The 21356-nt window shown below is 37.4% G+C and overlaps 1 protein-coding gene across 2 annotated transcripts in view; it reads left to right on the plus strand.

The window, feature by feature from the left end:
* Positions 1 to 17254, plus strand: part of AGL (amylo-alpha-1, 6-glucosidase, 4-alpha-glucanotransferase) — a 79509-nt gene extending 62255 nt beyond the window's left edge. For both annotated transcript variants that reach the window (XM_056139097.1, XM_056139098.1), the window contains exons 27-34: positions 536 to 647; positions 5035 to 5170; positions 7502 to 7614; positions 8762 to 8973; positions 10480 to 10577; positions 13013 to 13100; positions 13203 to 13336; positions 14403 to 17254. In XM_056139097.1, the coding sequence (XP_055995072.1) occupies positions 536 to 647; positions 5035 to 5170; positions 7502 to 7614; positions 8762 to 8973; positions 10480 to 10577; positions 13013 to 13100; positions 13203 to 13336; positions 14403 to 14520 (1011 nt within the window). In that variant the 3' untranslated portion in view covers positions 14521 to 17254. The remainder of the gene's footprint in view (positions 1 to 535; positions 648 to 5034; positions 5171 to 7501; positions 7615 to 8761; positions 8974 to 10479; positions 10578 to 13012; positions 13101 to 13202; positions 13337 to 14402) is intronic.
* The last annotated feature ends 4102 nt before the right edge of the window (positions 17255 to 21356 follow it).

Genomic DNA, 21356 nt, shown 5'->3' on the forward strand with positions numbered 1-21356 from the left:
ATACTATAATCATGTCACTTCTGACCTGCTCATTAGGTTAGTTTGTTTGGTATGTAAGGAGATTTCTAAGCTACCTCAGATCTAGCATATATTTGCATCCCGTGATACATAGATTGCAAGAATATTTGTCCACTGAAGTTCCACTTTATTTTATCATAATTTGTGTGTGTGAATAAATAAGAATAGTAAGCCAATTTAAATTCAGATTTCTGTATATTAATCTAGATTCACTTACTAGCTGTACAAGTCAGTCTAACAGAAACTGTGCAAGCTCAAAGGATTTCATATCCACGGTCAGTAATGTTGCATATTATTTCATGCCATGTATATGAATAGACTAAACTACAGCATGTTAAGTATTCATATGGTAAAGTTCAAGTGTATTATTTGGTGTGTTAGCGATGCTGCTTTTACCAGGTTCACCTCTGATTGCCACTTCTCCAAAAAGTCTTCACAAAATTTCAATTGTGGCATTTAAAGGAAGAAAGAAAAAAGTAGTTTTTAACAGAAGTAACATCAATTATATCTCAAACAGGATCAACCATTGTTTGAAATAATACAGGAAGCTATGCAGAGACACATGCAGGGAATACAGTTTCGAGAAAGGAATGCTGGTCCACAGATCGATCGAAACATGAAGGATGAAGGTACTTAGCTCTAGGTTCTCAGTAAGGATTTACTTCAGAGGCAGAATTAAGCCTTCTAACTACTATTTTGTCTGTGTGTGAAACTTCACAATGTAGCAGCAAAAAGAAATACATATATATATATATATAAATGCACAGTTAAAGATTTCACTGGCTCAGTTTTAATTTCTAAAAGAAATATATGTTTTCTATCCTTTGTCAGATAGTTTGCAAAGTAATTTTGTAATTTTAGAATCACTAATAATTGAGTACTCACTATGTGCTAAGTAACATGTTAACTACTTACTGAAACACCATTTAGTGTAATGAGAATATGAACGTCAGTTATATCTCATTGAATACATTGAATACTCTGAATAACACTGAGGAGAATTTATACTTTTCTCATTGTTATTATAAGGATTACTGAAACAGTAATTTGTCTAGCCATCTAGCTACAAAATGACAGATCTAGGATTTCTCTAGACTATTATAAGATGCCTATTATGAAAAAGGCTAATCTGGTATGCAGAGGTAAATTAGATATACTCTTTAACCTATTTGAAGTTTATCACATTCCTATTCATACAACATACTCCCTTTACTAGTCAATACAAGAGTAACAGTTACTTTGTCTATTACCCTTTACTCTTAGAGACATTCCTGTGGCCTAGTACACAGTGATGATTTGTTTTATGTGGTTATAGATTTTTTTATCTTTTCATTTTTAAGGAACTTAAAACTGATTTTTAAAAAATTGCAAAAATGATATATCAGAATACTTTTAATATTTCCCCCAGTTTCTGGTAATGCCATCTTATATAATTATAATCGAATATCAAAGTTAGAAAATAAACATTAAGCTAATACTGTTAACTAGACTATAAACCATACTCAGTCCTTACGTTTTGCATGAATTTGTGGGTGTGTGTGATTCTATGCAGGTTTTCGCTATTTATAGCATTCTGTAATCACTGCACAGTAATAATACTTTTGGATCAACATAAAGTTTGGCTACAACTTTGTAATAATAATACCAGCCATTCCTGATCTCTGGCAACTACTACTCTGTCATACATCTCAGTATTTTTATCATTTTGAAAAAATACATAGAAATGGAATCATATTCTATGTAATCTTTTAGAACTAGCTGTTTCATTAAGCAATGTTTTCCTTGAAAAACATGCTCTTCACTGGATGTAGCAAATCATCATTTCTTTTCACTGCTCAGTAACATTCCATGTTATAGATCCCATGTATCTGCTGAAGGATGTCTGGGTTGTTTCCATTTTTCAGCTAGTACAAATAAAACTACTGTGAACATTCATATGCATGTTTTGTGTGAACATTATACTTTTATTTATTTTGAATAAATATTCAAGAATTTGATTATGTCATATGGTAAGTGCATATTTTGTTTTGTAAGAAACTACAAACTAGTTTTCATAAAGATTGTTCTACTCCTATCAGCAGACTGAAAAGAACCAGTTTCTTTACATCGTAAAGGTAAAGGTAAAGGCCCTCCCGTTGATCATCAATTTGCTCAAGTGGGCCCAGTAACGTCTCCATTGGAGACTTTGTTGTTACTGTGTCTGGCATATCGAATACGTCATGGGGAGCTTGCATCAGGTTTCTTTACATCAGGTTTCTTTACATCAGGTTTCTTTATCAATCTTTGGTCTTTGCATTTTAGAACAAACAAACAAAAACCTATTCTCATAGTTTTCTAGACCACTACACATTGAAATTACATTTCCCTAATGGCCAATGGGTTTTTAATTTCTATTCATGCCATTTACCGTTCGTATTCCTCTAGTGAAATGTCTTATCTTTCACCCATTTGCCAGTTGAATTGCTGTTTTTGTTATTGGTGAGTTTTTCTTATGCTCATGTTTAAATTCACATATGCTTACAATTTTAATCATGAACTATTTCATTTTAACCATATTGAGTGAATAAATTCAGTGACTCTAGGTACATTCTCAGTGTTTTGCACCTGTTCTCACCATCCGTCTCTAGAACTTTGTATCACTCCAGAGTGATACCAAGTGAAACTCTATACTCAGTAAGCAGTAGCTCCTCACTTTTCCTCCCCTACCTTCAGGTTATCACTATTCTACTTTCTATGAATTTGACAATTCTGGATTCTTCGTATGAAGGGAACCATGTAACATTCAGATATTTTTTTATCTGGCTTATTTTACTTAGTATTGCTATCCCAGAACTACATGTATACTTAATGGCCTTTGATTGAATACCACATTTCTTTTCAGAATTACTGCACCATCTATATTTCTGCAGGGCTGGAGTGATAGCACAGTGGAAGGGCATTTGCATTTGCCTAGCATGCGGCAGGCCTGGCTGAGCCAGGTTCGATTCCTCCGCCCCTCTCAGAGAGCCTGGCAAGTTACCGAGAGTATCTCGCCCACACGGCAAAGCCTGGCAAGCTCCCCGTGGCATATTCAATATGCCAAACACAGTAACAGTAAGTCTCACAATGGAGACGTACTGGGCCCACTCGAGCAAATCAATGAACAACGGGAGGACGGTTTTACAGTGCTATATTTCTACTAACATTCAAAGTATTTTCCTGGGGCTGGAGAGATAGCACAGCGGGTAGGGCGTTTGCCTTGCACGCAGCCGACCCAGGTTCAATTCCCAGCATCCCATATGGTCCCCTGAGCACCGCCAGGAGTAACTCCTGAGTGCAGAGCCAGGAGTAACCCCTGTGCATCGCCAGGTGTGACCCAAAAAGAAAAAAAAAACAAAGTATTTTCCTTTTGTCTTTTTTAAATTAAATTACCATGAGCTACACAGTTGCAGAGTTGTCCATGACTGGATTTCAGTCATGCTATGTTCCAACACCCATCCCTTCACCAGTGTACAGTTACTACAACCTGTGTCCCCAGTTCCCCTCCACCCCCAGTCTGCCTCAATGGCAGGCACTCGAAGTACTTTCTTACGTGCCCATGTGGCAACCAACACATAGATTACTCATTAATCTCGTGGGTGGAAAGCAATATATAGATATATATTTTAAATCCTTCTCAGTGATGAATTTGAGAATGTATTCATGTTCATTGCCCTTTTGGGAAAGTTTTCTTTTCTGTAAATTGTCCATTCATATTATTTGCCTTTATTGGTCTAGCTTTGGGCACTTAAGTATTTTTCTTGGTTTTCATGATTCCTTGTATGTTCTAGAAATTTGTCCATTGTGAGATTTTAAACAGTATTCAAGCCTTTCTTTCCAATCCGCCAAACAATTTAATGTGATCTGTGATATCCTGCACCAGTTTGAGGTATCAGAGATTAGGATTTCCAGTATATTCATTGGAGGGTTACATAATTCAGTCATAACAAATAGTAATAATGATGGTTTCTAGTTTTGACTGGTATTCATTTACTCCTGATTGCATTGCAGATTTACTCTTTAAGGTAGAAGCAATTTTGACATATGTCCAAATATATATATTTTTTAATTTTTATTAGTGAAACACCATGAGGTACAGTTGTAGACTTACAAATTTTTGTGCTTGGATTTCAGTTATACAATGATCGAGTACTCATCCCTCCTCCAGTGCCCATTCTCCACCACCACTAATCCCAGTATCCCTCTCACCCCTCATCCCCCTCATTCCCCCCTGCCTCTGTGACAGGGCATTCCCTTTTGTTCTCTCTCTCCTTTTGGGTGCTGTGGTTTGCAAAAGAGGCATTGAGTGGCAATTATGTTAGGTCTGTAGTCTACTTTCAGCATGCTTCTCCCATCCTGGGAGGATCCTCCCAACATCCTTTATTTGGTGCTCGATCAGGGTTTACTCTTGGCTGAGCACTTAGGGATCCCGACTGGGCTCAGGGGACCTTACGATGTGCAGGATTGAACCTGGGTTGGCCACATGCAAGACAAGTGCCTTACCCTCTGTACTATTTCTGTCCTCCCCCATCCTCAAAGTCTTTAAAAAAAGAACAAGGGGCCAGAGAGATAATACAGCCGTTTCCTGGGCCCATTTTTACTTGACTGTCAAACAGCAGATCCGTCAACTAGCTCAGGTGACAGTTTCAGCACTCAAGGCCTTGTTCTGGCCAGGCAAATGCATTAAGCCACTAAGCCGTCTTCTAGGTTCCCCAGTTCATTCTATTCAAATGGTATGGAGAGTTTCTCATTGGACATGTAAGGTGTGGTGTTTATTTGTTTTTATACTCAGCAGTTATATTCATTTCTTGCTAATATAAGCAGTGTTCTCATGAATATCCTTGTACATTTCTCCAAGTACAGAGTTTCTTTTAAGTTATAGATAACATTACTACGCATAGATTATACACATCTTCAATGTTTATGGTTTTATTAAATTGCTCCACTGAGCAGTTGGTCTAATTTATCACAGTCCTTTGTTTTCTTCTGCATTTTTAGGTTTTAATATAACTGCAGGAGTTGATGAAGAAACAGGATTTGTTTATGGCGGAAATCGCTCTAACTGCGGCACATGGATGGATAAGATGGGAGAGAGTGACAGAGCTAGGAACAGAGGAGTCCCAGCCACACCCAGGTGGGGTTTAGTGTATAGTGCTCGTAGCATTTTGCTCTGTTAAAAAATCAGTTTAAAACTCATTCACTTTATGTCTGAGTAGTCTTTAATAAATCAGTCCATATTTTCCTCATTCCTTCCACTCAGCACTTTCTCTCCCCCATTACAGTCATGTACCAATCCTCTTGTTGTCAGTCATCAAGAAAACTACTCTCTTCAGTTACTCCTCATGAGTTGGTTCTCTATAAGCATAACAAAGAAAAATCTCATGATTCATTAACCTGAAGTGCTTTTATTATAAACATCTCAATATTATTTTTTAAAAATCTATAAAAAATAACTAATTGTTCTGTCAGACTGGAGCAATATCGCAGCGGGTAGGGCATTTGCCTTGCACGCGGCCAACTCGGGTTCGATTCCTCCATCACTCTTGGAGAGACCAGCAAGCTACCAAGAGTATCCTGCTCACACAGCAGAGCCTGGCAAGCTCTCCGTGGATTATTAGATATGCCAGAAGCAGTAATAACAAGTCTCACAATGGAGACGTCACTGGTGCCAGCTCAAGCAAATAGATGAACGGGCGGACAGCGCTACACTGACAGTGCAATTGTTCTGTTGTTTATGATATCCCTTCACTTTTGAACCTTTTTCCCCCTTAATTTTTTGATATATATTTAAATTTATTGTAAGAGGTATTTTTTATAAATATTCATTGTAATTTAGTAGCAAGTTTACTAAATGTGCCTTAACCTCTGTTAACGTTTATGGTTTTGATGCACAATTCCTGAACCTCCCCACCATCCAAGTACCAATGACCAAGTACCAATCACCAGTGACCAATGTTACTTCTGGTCCATCTGTTTATTCCTACTTTCTCTCTCCACCAGCTTGGTAATCTCAGTTTTGTAATCTGCAGCCAGAGTTTGTCATTTTTTGATACTGTCTAAGCCTATTTTGCATCTCAAAAATCGCGGATGAGTGAGATCATCTGTTTTTTTTTCTTCTCCCTCTGATTCATTTCACTTCGTCAAATAAAACACTAATGTCCAAGATACATAAAGCACTCACAGACATCAATAATAAAAACCCAGTAGCCTCATTCAGAAATGGGAAGAAGATATAAACAGACACTTCCCCCTTAGTTGTATTTTTTCCTTTTTATTCACTTTTTAAAACAGCATCACCATTAGACACACAGTAATAAAGTTGTTCATGATTGAGTTTCAGTCAGCCAATGTTCCAACACCAGTTCCTTCACCAGTGTATATTTCCCCCCATTAGTTGGTTTTCTTCATCCCATTCCATCCTTTTACAATTATGATGTTGGATACAGTATCAAGTCTGAGAATCTGATCTCGTATTCTTAGTTCTATCTTCAGTCAGAATTGAAAAATATATATATTTATTTATATATATAATTGTAAAAATACACACACACACATATATAATACTAGATGATGCTACATGCTTTGCTGATTCTTTGGGGGTGGAAGTGCTCCCAGGCTGTGCTCAGGAAGCCCAGAGTCCCTGCGCAGTGATTCTCAGCCAACTGTCTCAGGGGCTCAGCACGCGGGCTCGAGGATATGGTGCTGTTTGGTCAGCTTGTGCTGGTTGGGAGCCACTGGAGCCACACCTGATGGTGCTCACAGGAGACCAGGGCTCCACTTGGCAATGTTTTCAGGCCACTGTGATACTGGGAATCGAACTAGATTCCAACCAGGCCTGGCCACATTCAAGCCATCCATGTGCCTTAACCCCTGTCCTGACTCTCCAGCCCCTGCAGATTATTTTGAAAACCTGTTTGTGGTACATTATTAGACTATTTTCTTTCTTCTGTCTTCCCAAAAGATGAGTTTTGGGTCCAGGAAGTTGCTCAGAGGCTGAGCACATGATTCACACGTGTAGTCACATGCTCAGTCTGCAGCACGGCATGGACGATTGCCCAGGACCGAGCCAGGAGTGACTCCTGAGCACCACCCAGTGTGACCCTAAAACAAAAAAATTAACTTAGAAGTGAGCTTCCAAGGTTTTGTATTTCTTCCCTGACTTTCTTTAGTCTAATATTCTTGTTTACTCTCTTTTCTCTGGTACTTTTCACCTCATCATTTTCTGATTTCTTACTCCTGCCTTTTCTCAGCTACCTCCTTTAACTCTATCATCCCATTTTATTTCATAAAACATTTTTAATATGTTAAGACAGTAAGCAATGGAAAAACAGTAAAATAAAAAAGATTCTTATATGCAATACACATTTCTATAAAGTGAGATTTTATATATAATTTTCATGATAGAGGTTATATTGTTTTCAGAATCATTTATTTCATTGCATGTAAATTTATTTTTTAATTTCAGGGATGGATCTGCTGTAGAAATTGTGGGGCTGTGTAAATCTGCCGTTCGTTGGTTGCTTGAATTATCTCAAAAAAACATTTTCCCTTATCGTGAAGTTACTATTAAAAGACATGGTAAGCTCTTCAGTTCATTTATTTAAAAACGTCAAATGTATTGTCTAAATTCTTAACCTTCATAATCATTATTTGACTTAATATTTAAAAAGTCTTAAGATTCAAATGAAAGAAAACTATTAATTTACTATTTTATACATACTATTAATGTATGAAAATAGTGGCACTCTCGATTGCTAACCATATATTTTTTTTTTGCTTATGTTTTGTTTTTTGTTTGTGGGCAATACCAGGTGATGCTCAGTGATTACTCCTGATTCTGCACACCTGGTGGGATAGAAATGACTCATGATGTTCAGGGAACCAGGTGGGATACCGGGGATCAAATGTAGGTGCTGAGCAAGCACCCTACCCATTCATTGTACTATCACTCCAGCCCCCTCTTAATAACAACTTTAAAATAAGATGTGAGAAGCATCATAATTATTGCCTTGTGCATTTCATTTTCCTTAGTATGGCTTTGAGCAAGTTTCATTTTTGTTAAAAGTTATGAAATCTTTACGTCTCTTTTTCTAGAACACTGCTGCTCAGTAGAAATATAATGTGTGCCATTCATTACTTTCAAATTTTTCCCACCCTTATTAAAAGTATAAATAAAGAATGGAAGTATGATTATTATGTTTTAATAGCAAAAGAAATGCTGAATTTTATTTCAACATATAATCAATATGAAATTGTTTATGGGACATTTAATATTCTTTTTATGGGGCGCTCGGTACTTGAAGTCTTTGAAAACTTCTGACACTGAAGGACCAGCCTCACTTTAGGGCTAAATAGTGCTATGTGTAGGGCGCCTGCCCTGCATGGTTTAATTCCGTGCTCCACATAGGGTCCTCCACGTGCTGCCCCGAGTTATCCCTGAGTGAAGTGCCAGTTGTGGTCTCCCCCAAAAAATCCAGACTAGCCCCAGTTCAAGTGCCCAATAAATAATATTAAATATATTAGTAACACAAAGACAAATCACAGGTTATTTAGAGTCTAATCCTTTTTTATATATATAATGTAAAGAAGGATTACTTTTAATTTCAGGCTAGAGGAGATTATTCACTTTATTTATAAGTGAATAATTTGTTTTCTACTATCTTTGTTTATAACTAATTGTATTGATTTATTTGCTAAACCTGTCAAGTTTTTTCTTATATTTCAGGGAAGACTGTGAGTGTGTCATACGATGAGTGGAACAGAAGAATACAGAAAAATTTTGAAAAACTGTTTTTTGTGTCAGAAGATCCCTCTGACGTTAATGAGAAGCATCCTCACTTGGTTCACAAACGTGGCATATACAAAGATAGTTATGGCGCCTCCAGCCCTTGGTGTGACTACCAACTCAGGCCTAACTTTACCATAGCAATGGTTGTTGTAAGTCACTTGTTATTTCAAATGTTTTTTTAATTATAATATGGTTTACTTAGCTCTTTATTTCCATTTGTTTTCAAATTCATGAAGTTGCTTAAAACAGTCTTCCTTTGCCAACAAATTGTATGTCTTTTCTAATTAATAAAATCTATGCCTATGTCTCATATCCTAACATTCAATTTCGAAAAAAATAGAAACTAATGGCGGGTGGCTCATGAAGTCATTCTTAACGTTTTTCATATCAGAGCACACATAGAAAATGTTGGCATTTGTACAGCACACAGAGTTTATATTAGCCTGCTCCACCAAAGCTGCCTCATCTCTGGCCCCAAGTGCCTTGAAAGCGGGCGATCTGTGCTAGCACACCTGTGCTTTGACTAGTACATCCTCTTGCAGGTTGGAAAGCCCTGGACCTAAAGTGGGTAGCTTAAACTCACTTTCTGTTTTCTTTGTTTCACTCTAATTTGTTGTATCTATCCAAGAATTCTACTATCTCGTTGTCTCTGTCACTGTCACTGTCCTCCCGTTGTTCATCGATTTGCTGGAGCGGGCCCAGTAACGTCTCCGTTGTGACAATTGTTACTGTCTTAAACTACAAGGATATTAAGCATCTAAAAGAGTAGTAAGATTGAGCCAGAGAGTGGGTGCAGAGGGGAAGGGCTTCCTTGCCTTTCATCAAGGCAACACAGGTTCAGTCCCCAGCTCCACATATGGTCAGTCCCCTGAGCACCACCAGGAGTGGTCACTTTACAGCTACAGCAAAGCAAGAAGTAAACTCTGAGCACTGCTGGGTATGCATCCCCCCCCCACCCCGAGAAAAAGCAGTAAGGATAGGACCATTTTATCAAAAATAAAACAAAACATAGAGGCTAGAGAGATAGTTACAAGAGCAAAGGTGCTTGCCTTGCATATGGCTGACCAGTACCCCTGAGCAGAGCCAGATGTAAGCCCTGAACACCTCTAACTGTGTGTGTGAGGGCGGGGCGGGAGGGAAGAGTACTAAACATAACTATGCATTATAACAAAGGTCACTTTTGCTCACTGTGCATTTGATTTCACTTAATCATGAAAATGATTGCACATTCTTAATCACCAAAGCTTTCTCACTTTATTCTTTGTATCAGAAACGAATTTACTCAAGCTAATGAAGTGGAAGCCCTTTGGTGTTTTACTATGACCCCAAGAGTGAAAAAAAATGGTGGTAGACATATTTTAAGGGAGCTATTGTAAATCCTATGACAAACGAATTCCTTGGATTTCAGTGTGCTTTTCCATCATTGTAGCTGGCAGCTTCCTTCTGAAACCAGTATATGTTCTTGAGTGACACCAGCATTAATCACTGAGGTGTCAGATAGCTTTCCTCACTTCTGAAATTAAGAACCAGTGCTTCCAAGTCAGCTCCTTAGTTTTAGATCTTATTAGACATTGTCACCAAGTTCCAAATGTCCCACAGCAGGTCAAATATCATAATTTTATGATCCTAAAATGTTTTTTTTTTTAATGTACTAGGCTCCTGAGCTCTTTACTGCAGAAAAAGCATGGAAAGCTTTGGAGATTGCAGAAAAAAAATTGCTTGGTCCCCTTGGCATGAAAACTTTAGATCCAGAGTAAGTTGTGATTTAAGTTCATTATTCATACTGTAGTTAGTATATAGTTACATTTAATCTTGGTATAAAAACTTTAGAGCCTGAGTAAATTGGAATATATATTGTAAATGTGGATATTGAGCCTGGCATGAAGTTTGGTGGTAGAGCATGAGCAAGACCCTGGGTTTGACCTGTAGCACCACTAAAAATATACATATTGATATTATATGACCATAACTTGCTTATCAGTAAAATCTCTTCAATTGTGTTAAAACTTTTTAAATGCTTCTATATTTTCATTCACTGAATATTGATGTTTGAATTATCTTTGACTTGTTCTACATTTAACAGTAAAACTCTTTAATTCATAAAACAAATATAATGAATATTTCTAATGTCTATTTTTTTTCTTTTTTTTTTTATTGAATCACCATGAGACACAGTTACAAAACTTTCATGCTCGAGTTTCAGTCATATAGGGTTCCAACAACCACCTCTCTACCAGTGTACATTTCCCACCACCAATATCCCCTGTATCCCTCCTGCGACCACCCCCAGCCTGCCTCTATGGCAGCACTTTTCTTTTCTCTCTCCCTTTCTCCCTCTCTCTCTCACTCTCTCTCCCTCTCTCTCTCTCTCACTCTCCCACTCTCTCTCTCAACGTCTGTTTTTTCGATTGTAAAAGTTATTGTAGACATTGCAAGTATAGACATACTGTCTTCTCAGTGACAATTTGTATCTTCTAATTTGTTACTCCTAGATCTTACTACATTTTTCTATGTGACATATATGCATATGTATCACATATATATGATGTATATACACACAGCTACTTCGTGACTTTTAAAATTTTATACATTAGTTGCTTACTTCGTGTGATTCTAGATTAAGATTTTACTCTATCCTTTCCACACCACCATACCTTCCTTGCCTTCCTATATAAACATAAAATTCTTTAAATTTTATGGTAGGGGCCTTTGGTGCCTCACACACATACCAGCCCTTTGAATTATCTCCTGACTTCCACTTTTATCATTTTACCCAATCATTTTTTACCTCATAATTTTATGTTTTATAATGATATAAAACTATGTTTTATTTCTTTTCAACTTTTGTTTTTTCTTGAGTTTTGAGTGAACTTTTGGTTTTCTTTAGCTGTCTTCCTCAAAACTTGATAATTTTATCAGTTTGTTTTCTATACTAATATGGGTCTAGTTTGTAGAGATAAGATCTCTTACAGGCTCTCTTCGTTTTTGATGTAGTCATTTCAGTCTTGAGATCCAAAGTTATATGTGTCTATTTATCTGCTTGGTGAATTAACTTGCACGTTTCTGAGGAGCTAAGAACCACTGAGCAAACTCAACCCCTCAGATAAGGAGCTCACTCATGTGGGTAAACAGCTTTCTCTCTTTCAGTGAATTGAAAGTCATAATGTAAACTGATTCTAGATGACTGTCATATTATCTACTACGATAAGGTTTGTAATCCTTTATGAGAGTGTCTAAATTCTCTGGATATTTTCAACTGATATTTATAAACTGATAACGTACCAGATAATTTTAAAATATTGGCCAAGGGTACGGCGCAAGTAGTAGAAAACATGCTTTTCAACATGTGAGATCCTGATTTCAAATTTGAGCACTGCATTAACCCCCTCAGTACTGTGCAGTGCCCCAGATAACATAGGTGCACCCCCCACAACCAACAAAAATAAATAAATTCATGGAGGAGCTTTTTCTTTGTGTGTTTTGGAGGGAGTTTGGGCAGTGCTAAGGGCAACCCCCAGTTCGGTGTGCCCAGCCACGTGCAGGGGAGTCTGCAGAGCTAGGGATCAAATTAAGGCCTTCCACATGCAAAACAGGAACTCAGTCCATTGAGCCATCTCTTTGACTTCATAGAGAAGTTTTTAATAATGCCTTCCAATATGTAGTAGCTATAAAAACTCATATTTATTTTTACATTACCTTACAATAAGAGCCTATGCATACCAGCTCAAATTTTATGTATATTTTAATTGTTATAAACATTTTAAAGATCTAGAGAAAAAAATTACTTTTTGCTTTAAACTAACCAGTACTTAGCTTCAGGCTAACTCCTTGAAGATAATATATGTCTGTGTTTGTGTTTGTGTGTGTGTGTGTATGTGTGTGTGTTAACTAGTAAGTTTTTATTGATTATTCTCTAACACATTACAGTCATGCATCATTTAGTGATATTTTGGTAAATGACATACAACAAAGTTTCCAATGAGTGGTCCCCAATACATTAGATGTGTGCTGTGTTTGTATAATCAACATACTCATGTTATTGTAATTTAAGATTAAATCAATGATGACCTTATTCTATAGATTAGAAGACAAAAAAATCTGATTATTTTTCCTGTCTTTGCTGTTGATAAGCTTCCTAATGATTCTTGTATCTGATTTTTTTAACCTGTACTTCAATCATTTTTGCAGTGATATGATTTACTGTGGAGTTTATGACAATGCATTAGACAATGACAACTACAATCTTGCTAAAGGTTTCAATTATCACCAAGGACCTGTAAGAATTTTATCTCTCTTTAACTTTTCTATTTAAGTTGTCCAAGTATTTTTAGACATTCACAGTCCTTTGTTTTCTTTACTTTTAAATCATGTTTTTTAGGAATGGCTGTGGCCCATTGGGTATTTCCTTCGTGCAAAATTATATTTTTCCAAAATGATGGGTCCAGAGATAAATGCAAAAACTATATTTTTGGTTAAAAATGTACTTTCCCGACATTATATTCATCTTGAGAGGTAAGTTGTTGGAGAAATGTAATTTATGTGAGTAGCATTTAGTCACTTTGTTATATATCAGGTAAATGACAGTAACAACAAAGTCTCCAATGAAGACATTACTGGGCCCGCTCGAGCAAATCGATGAACAATGGGAGGACAGTGACAGTGACAGTGACATTTCCCTATCATTCATTTTTATATTTTCTAGAGGTATCAATGAAATTTGAACAGTTTATTCTTTAATACAAGTTGTATAATGTGATTTCCACCATTCTTTGTTTTAGTTTTTCTTTTTGTTTTTGTTATTCACAGAGGGTGGGGAGGGCACACACTAGGTGTGCTCAGGGCTCCTCCTGGCTCTGAGCTCAGCACTACTCCTGGTAGTGCTCAAGAGACCATATATAGTGCCAGGGATAGAACTCAGGTCAGTCACATGTAACGCAAATGCCTCCCATGCTGTGCTATCTCTTTGGCCCAGTATGCAATGGTTTTTTATTCAGTCATCTGTTCTTGGACACTTGGGTTCTTCCAGAAAACTACCACTGATAGTATGAATAGTCTTGTTAGAATAGAGTTGGGGGCTTTTCAGGTTGATGCCAAGATGCAGAATTGCTGGGTCATATCAATTCTTAGGGATTTTCTAGAGGTGTTCATGTTATTTTCCAAAAAAGATTGAACTAGTTGACATTTTTATATATTTTTTAAATATTCTTAAGCTTTGTTGTTAAACATAGTTAACTTGGAAAGAGTTGATCCTTCACCTCTTAAGTCTAAGCTTTATTAGACCTGATTAGAAAAGGTTTTATTGTAGGATTAAGTATTTTCCACTCTAAAATTCCCCATGCCACTGTCCTAAAATTGTGAATTTTTTTAAATGTAACTGGTGAGAATAAGTAACTTGATCTTGTGTGACCATCATAGTTCTTATAAAGACTGAATATTATTGTTTTCATTTTTTATTTGTAGCACATAACTAAACAATTGTTTTCTAATTTAAAATTAGTGGGTACACTGCCTGTTTTGTTCATCTAACAAAAATATGTTTTACAATAGAATTCACAAAATATTTTTTTCTTTTTTTAAGATCCCCTTGGAAAGGACTACCAGAACTGACCAATGAGAATGGCCAATATTGTCCTTTTAGCTGTGAAACACAAGCCTGGTCAATTGGTTGTATTCTTGAAACACTCTATGACTTATAGTTAACTCACACATATTTATTAAATAGCAATCACTTGTATTATGGATGCAAGATCTTAAATGCTTTATATGCACAGGCCTTAATCATTTAAAAATCTCCTTAATATAAATACTTAATTAGACTATTATCACTTTTTTTTGTCTTAGTTGTGTGTGTGTTATGTGCAAGCTTTTGATTTTAATCAAAAGAAAAATTATCATCAGGTCAGAGTGATAGTACAGCAGATAAGGCATTTGCCTTGCTGAGCTGGGTTCAATCCCTGGCATCCCATATGGTTCCCTGAGCACCGCCAGGAGTAATTCCTGAGTGCAGAGCCAAGAGTAACCTCTGGGTATCACCGGGTATTACCCAAAAAGCAAAAAGAGAAAAAGAGAGAGCAAAGAAAAATTATCATGAGTGGGATGTTTTTCTTTTGAATTCAAGAAGTATTCTTTAAATGCCTAGAAATAGAGATTGAAATCCAGAGTTTGCAAAGAAGATTCATATAATCTTTTACTTGCACATAAGTGAAAAATTAAATATGAATAGGTAATAAAAGAAATTTTAAAAGATCTTTAAACCATGATGTACATTTTCATTATAATATATACCTGATTGACTGGTTAATGTTTTCACATTTTACTCTGCTATTCCTAGCATCTTTGTACTGCATTCAATAATTAAGAACTGAATCATGGAAGTGCCTACCTTTAATATATGTTCATAAATGCAGCTCAGATATTCAGAATGTGCTTTTATCTTTTCACTGCTATAATAATGACTTAATATTGTGAGTATTGGGCTGGAGCAATAGCACAGCGGGTAGGGCGTTTGCCTTGCACTTGGCCGACCCCATCAACCCAAGTCTAATTCCTCCGCCCCTCTCGGAGAGTCCGGCAAGCTACCGAGAGTATCTCGGCCCGCACAGCAAAGCCTGGCAAGCTCCCCGTGGCGTATTCGATATGCCAAACACAGTAACAACAAGTCTCACAATGGAGACGTTACTGAGCCCGCTTGAGCAAATCAATGAATAACGGGAGGACAGTGCAGCATGGTGCTAATGTGAGTACCAGTATTATATTTAACAAAATTCACTGTGCTAATGATACATAGGATATATGAGGAGGGGAAAACAAAGCATTAGGAATTTCTTCCTAAAAACAGTTTTATAAACTTAATCTTCAATTCCAGTTTTTTTTCCAGTTCCAGGTTCTTATGATATAGTTTACATTTTTGTGAAGCAAATTGTTGAGATATTTCTGAGAATCTCAAAGAAAAAATTTTTGTTTTCCAAAATTTGACAACTATTTTTAGTTTGTGTGTAAAGATCATCATAAATACTTGTTTTCTATTAATCAAAACTATAGTGACACATTTACCTTTGAAGAAAATCTTAATTTAATAAATGTATAATCATGAATTTTATAGTCATCTTGAATTTAGCAAAATTATTTGTAAAGACTTTCAGGTTATTTTAAGATATTTTAAAGCTGAACAAGTCAAAAAGAAAAGGGATTTTTAATATTTACAACTTGATATTTTTTAATAATACTTATTTTCTAGACAAATTCCTTTTTACTCTTGTCTCACGAAAACACTTAGATCATTATACTTTTAGTTCAAAGAATGTAGTTGCAAAGACCCTTTTATTTAATTAAATAAAATAGATATTAATTAAATATCTAATATTAGTCAGTGGTATACTTAAAGTTAAAAGTGATGTTACAACACTTTTCTCAGTTAAAGGTCACATACTGAACAATCTTAACTATGCTTACAAAATAAGAATAAAAAAGTAAGTCAAATGAACTAAACTCTGGATAGCAAAAATATGTAACTGCTTCAGATGTCATATACTCTGCCTGAAGTTCATACAGTTTACTAGAGGATTGCCTGCAAACTCTCTGACACTGCTTCTAAAATTGTTTTAGACAAATTAAAACTTGTCTGTTTTCCCAATCCAGAGCAGACTCAATCCCACAAAGTTAAGGGCAGTTTTGGTAGTAATCTGTAAGCAATTTGGTTTCCAAGTTTTCCTTCCTTCATTACTCAGTATACAGTCTTTTAGAAAAATGTCCTTCCTTCCTTCCTTGGGAGAACCATTAGTCATCAGAAGTTTGTGTAGTTATGTTTCTCTATTTTAACATCTGTATCAAAGGTGGAAAAAAATGAACAGAAAACCAGCATTTTTAGCAAAAGAAGTGACTGAAAGTTAGATATGATGATATAGATAGATAATGAATTGTTACAAAACAGCTATATTGGATTATCTATAGGACAACAAAATTCCTAATAAGGAATAGTAATGAAAGAACATTGTTTTAATCTGCATGGTTGTTTTAAAATTTAAGAAGGCATGCTATACTTTATTCCATCAAAATGAAGTAGTTAAGATAGCAGTTTCAGATTTAGAGGAATAAATGTCAGTTGACTTAAGAAAGTGTAATAGAATGTTATTTCTTACTTTTGTTGCATTAGGTACCATTATGTTAGAGTTTAACACTGGTTCTCTGCCTTAGTTTTTTCCTAACGCAAATCAGTCTTACTCTCTAACATGAGAAGTTTGTTATTTTAACCAGTATGTTGTGATAATTTAATAAGTTTCAAAGATAAGAAAATATGTCATTATTTCTATGACCATTATAACATGTGAATTATAATCCATGTGTTAATGACTCCAGCTGTTCTACCTAGGGGGCAGATTGTCATTTTTATGTCTGTGCCAAGAAAATAAAAGTCTTTTCTGAACAACTTTATTCTGCTTTCATTCTATTAAATTTGTCTAATTTGTCACTCTTCATCATCACCTTTCATTCGGGGTATACTTATTTTGGTTGTTTACCATTTTGTTGAATGTATGAGCAAAGAACTTAAGCATGGGTTGGAGGCCTGGCACCACATATGGTTCCTGGACCTCTGCCAGGAATGATCCCTGAACACAGAGTCAGTTTCAAGCCATGAGCACAGCTGGCCCAAAAACAAAAACATATATTATTAAGAGTGATAATATAGGGATTAAGACATCGGCCTTGAACGCAACAACATCTGTGATCTCTGGATCCACATACGGCCTCTAGAGCACAGAGTCAGGAGTAATCCCCGAGCAGTGCTGGGTGTAGTCAAAAGTCAAAAATAATTTTTTAAATACAATAAAATATAAGTCATAAAATATATCTCGCCAACTGGGAATATGGCTCAAGTGGTCAAGCATGTGGCTGGCATGTTCCAGGCCTCAGTTTCCATCTTCTGCACCCCTGAGCAAAGCAGTAGGTTGCTCTGACATCTCAGAACTGGCCCCAGGACTCCAACTGTCAAGCCTCCACCTACAAGCTATGCTTGACAGGGAGTAGCTCCAGCTTCCCATCACTGTAGCTGGGGCCCTCATAGAGCATGAATTTGGTCACACCTTGTGGTGCTCAGGAGCTTCTCCCAGCTCTGTCCTTGAGATGGGTTCAGTGGTGCCAGGGCAACCATAGGCAATGTCAGGATCAAACCAGAGTCGGCCACATATAAGGCAAGGGTCTTTCAGTGTCTTTGGCACATGTTAAAACCAAACATTTGAGAGAGAGAAGAAAAGTGCCTGCCATAGAGGCAGAAGGTGGCAGGGCTGGAGGGAAACTGGGGATATTTGTTGTACGAAATGTACATTGGTGAAGGGACAGTGTTGAAACATTATTTGAAACCCAATCATGAACAACTTTTTAACTGTGTATCTCACTGTGATTCAATTACAAAAAATATTTTTTAAAAAAACTAAAGATTTTTAAGGATCTGGAGAGAAAGTACAATGGTAGGGTGCTTGCCTTACATGTGGCTGACCCAGGTTCAATCCCCAGCACCACACATAGTCCCTAAGCACGGAACCTGGAGTGTCCTGAGCCCTGAACACTTCTGGGTATGGCCTAAAACCATAAAATTTGAAATAATAATAGAAAATTTTTAATGAAATTATGCTAAAGTCTCCTTCTTTGTGATATAGATGGGTCTTCTGTTTCTCTAGACCAGATTCCTCTTTTTTTTTTAATTGAATCACCATAAAATAGACCCTTACAAAGCTGTTCATGATTAGGTTTCATCATACAGTGTTCCAACACCCATCTCTCCACCAGTGTACATTTCCAAGCACCAGGGTCCCCAGGTTCCCTCCTATCACCCCCTCCAACCTGCTTCTATAGCAGGTGCTTCTCTCTCTGTCTGTCTCTCTGTCTCTGTCTCTCTCTTTGTCTCTCTCTCTCTCTCTCTCTCTCTCTCTCTCTCTCTCTCTCTCTCTCTCTCTCTCCCCCTCCCTCCCTCCTCACCTTTGGGCATTGTGGTTTACAATACTGATACTGAAAGGTTATCAAGAATCACTGTATCACTGTCATCCCGTTGTTCATCGATTTCCTCGAGCAAGCACCAGTTACGTCTCCATTCGTCCTAGCCCTAAGACTTAGCAAGTGCCACATTGGAGGCTCTTTCAGGGTCAGGGGAATGAGACTCATCATTGTTACTGGGTTTTGGCATATTGAATACGCCACGAGGAGTTTGCCAGACTCTGCTGTGCGGGCAGGATACTCTCGGTAGCCTGCCGGGTTCTCTGAGAGCGAGAACGAGACAATAATAGGTCATTTGACTGCTTCCGAGAGCTCGGTTTTATAGTCTCTGGGTCCTGGCCGTTGCTGGAATTACACGGTGTCAGAGGCAGTTGATGGGTCCAACACCTAGCTACTGGATGATGGGGGATCTGGGTGGAGGAGGCCCAGTCCCTTGGAGATCTCAGCCGGGGATCCCACACTCCTGGGTACCCCTGCCGGTTCCTTCATGCATGAAGCTCGTCTGAGGATGTGGAGAGTGGTCTTAAGCATGGCTGTGGCTGGTTCTGGAGGTTTTCAGCTGCCGGGGCTCTCTCTGCTCAGGGTGGGGAGGGAAACAGCCTGCCCCTCTCCAAGGGACCCCGGTGAGGACAGCCAGGGTGAGGACAGACAGGCGCAGGGGCAGAAGACTCTGTGTTGTTCTCTTCCGGGAGCTCGGTTTTATAGTCTGGGTCTTGGCCGTTGATGGGATTAGGTTATTCTCAAAAATAACCTAATAATAATAACCTAATAATAATAATAATCAGAGGTTATACCAAGAATAACCTAATAATAATAACCTACTTATAATAATATGATAATAAGAGGTTAAACCAAGTTCCTTTTATGCTCTCACAGGGCTTGGTGAAATTTCTTTGTTGTGTTCATATGATCATAATTCTTTAGTATTTATTACAGATTTTCCCCTCCTAGACTGAAAAGTCTGCCTGATAACATCACTGCACAAGTGCTTAGAACTTGGGTTCAGGACCTGCTACCCCAAAATAGGGCACCTGACACATAGAGGTTTATAGCACTATAGCACTGTCTTCCCATTGTTCATTGATTTGCCCGAGTTGGCCCAGTAACGTCTAAACTGGAGAAATTTGAGAAGCAGGAGGCTCCCTCTCCTGCAAGGTGCCTCTATATGCAGAGGAGAGGACTGCATTCCAGTTTCCCAAGACAGAAGAGCACCAAGACATATTCTAAGAATTCAGTTCCCCCAGTTTTTTTTTTCTTTTAATAATGTAGGAGTACTGCTATTTATTCAGCCATTGATTAAGCTGATTGAATTGAGCATGAACTCTACATCACTTTTTCTTTTATAATTCAGAATGTCAATTTTTATTATTTTATAATTATTTCCTGCCACCCCCTCCCCTTTTTTTTGATTCACCGTGAGACAGTTACAGAGCTTTCATGTTTGAGCTTTGGTCATACAATCTCAAACACCCATCCCTTCACTAGTGCACATTTTCCACTACAAAATCCCCAGTATTTCCCCACCCCCCCCCATTCCAACCCTTCCCCTACCTGTGTGGCAGACAATTTCCCCCGTACCCTCTCTCTACTTTGGTTACATTTGATATTTCGACCAGTCCCACCACCACTCAAACCTGCTGAAAAGACAATGCTAGACGATTTGTTTTGTATTGCTTGTTATGGATAGAATATAATGTCTAGAAAATTCTGTGGCACTCTCTTTGGGAGCTTTAGTTTATTGTCTCTGGCTCTTGGCTGTTGATGAGATTACATGGCGCTGGGGGCTGTTTGTGGGTGTGACTGCCGAGCTATTGGAAAGTGGAACCTGCTGGGAGGAGGCCCAGTCCCAATCCCAATGGACTTGGAGATCTCAGTTACAGGTTCCTGCATACCTGGGTTTTCCTGCCGGTCCTCAGTTCCCCCACTTTTCTACTCTGTTCCTTTCACATCTTCCTGTGACTTTCCAGTCTCATCACATTTACCACAGAAGCCCTTGGGTTTAACAATTTCTTCAGTTCTTCATTTTCTTCTGAAGATGCCCAGGTCACATAAAATTAAAATTAAATTCTATGCTTAGCTCCTGCTGTTCTTTGTCTATTTAATTTTCAGACCTGCCATGCTCTAAAAGAAAAACATTTTTCTCCCCTACATTAGCAACAACTCAGTAATCATTTGAATACTGAGTTAAAGCTTTCTGAATTTAATAAACATTCTATGGTTCACTACACTCAAGGGAAGCTGTTTAATTTCAATGCCAAATCTAAAGCTAAGTATTAAAATGGGCTCAAGATTAAGGCCTACAAATAGGTCAGTGACTTTTTAGCATGACTCAAAAATATTTTTAAAGTATGTTGCAGTACTTTGCCTTCTGGTGATCAGTGTCAATATAATCCTGAAATATGTTTAAAAGCCACATCATTTGTGATGTAGATGCTGGAATAGGTGTTTGAAAAGTGTATGAAGCTCATAGTTGTATGAATAATTTTCATGTACTTCAAGATACCCTCTTAATTTTTATATTCGAATGAGAAATTATTTTTCTGAA

Source organism: Sorex fumeus, unplaced genomic scaffold (genome assembly GCF_029834395.1).
Source record: "Sorex fumeus unplaced genomic scaffold, SorFum_2.1 ptg000131l, whole genome shotgun sequence".
NCBI lineage: Eukaryota > Metazoa > Chordata > Mammalia > Eulipotyphla > Soricidae > Sorex > Sorex fumeus.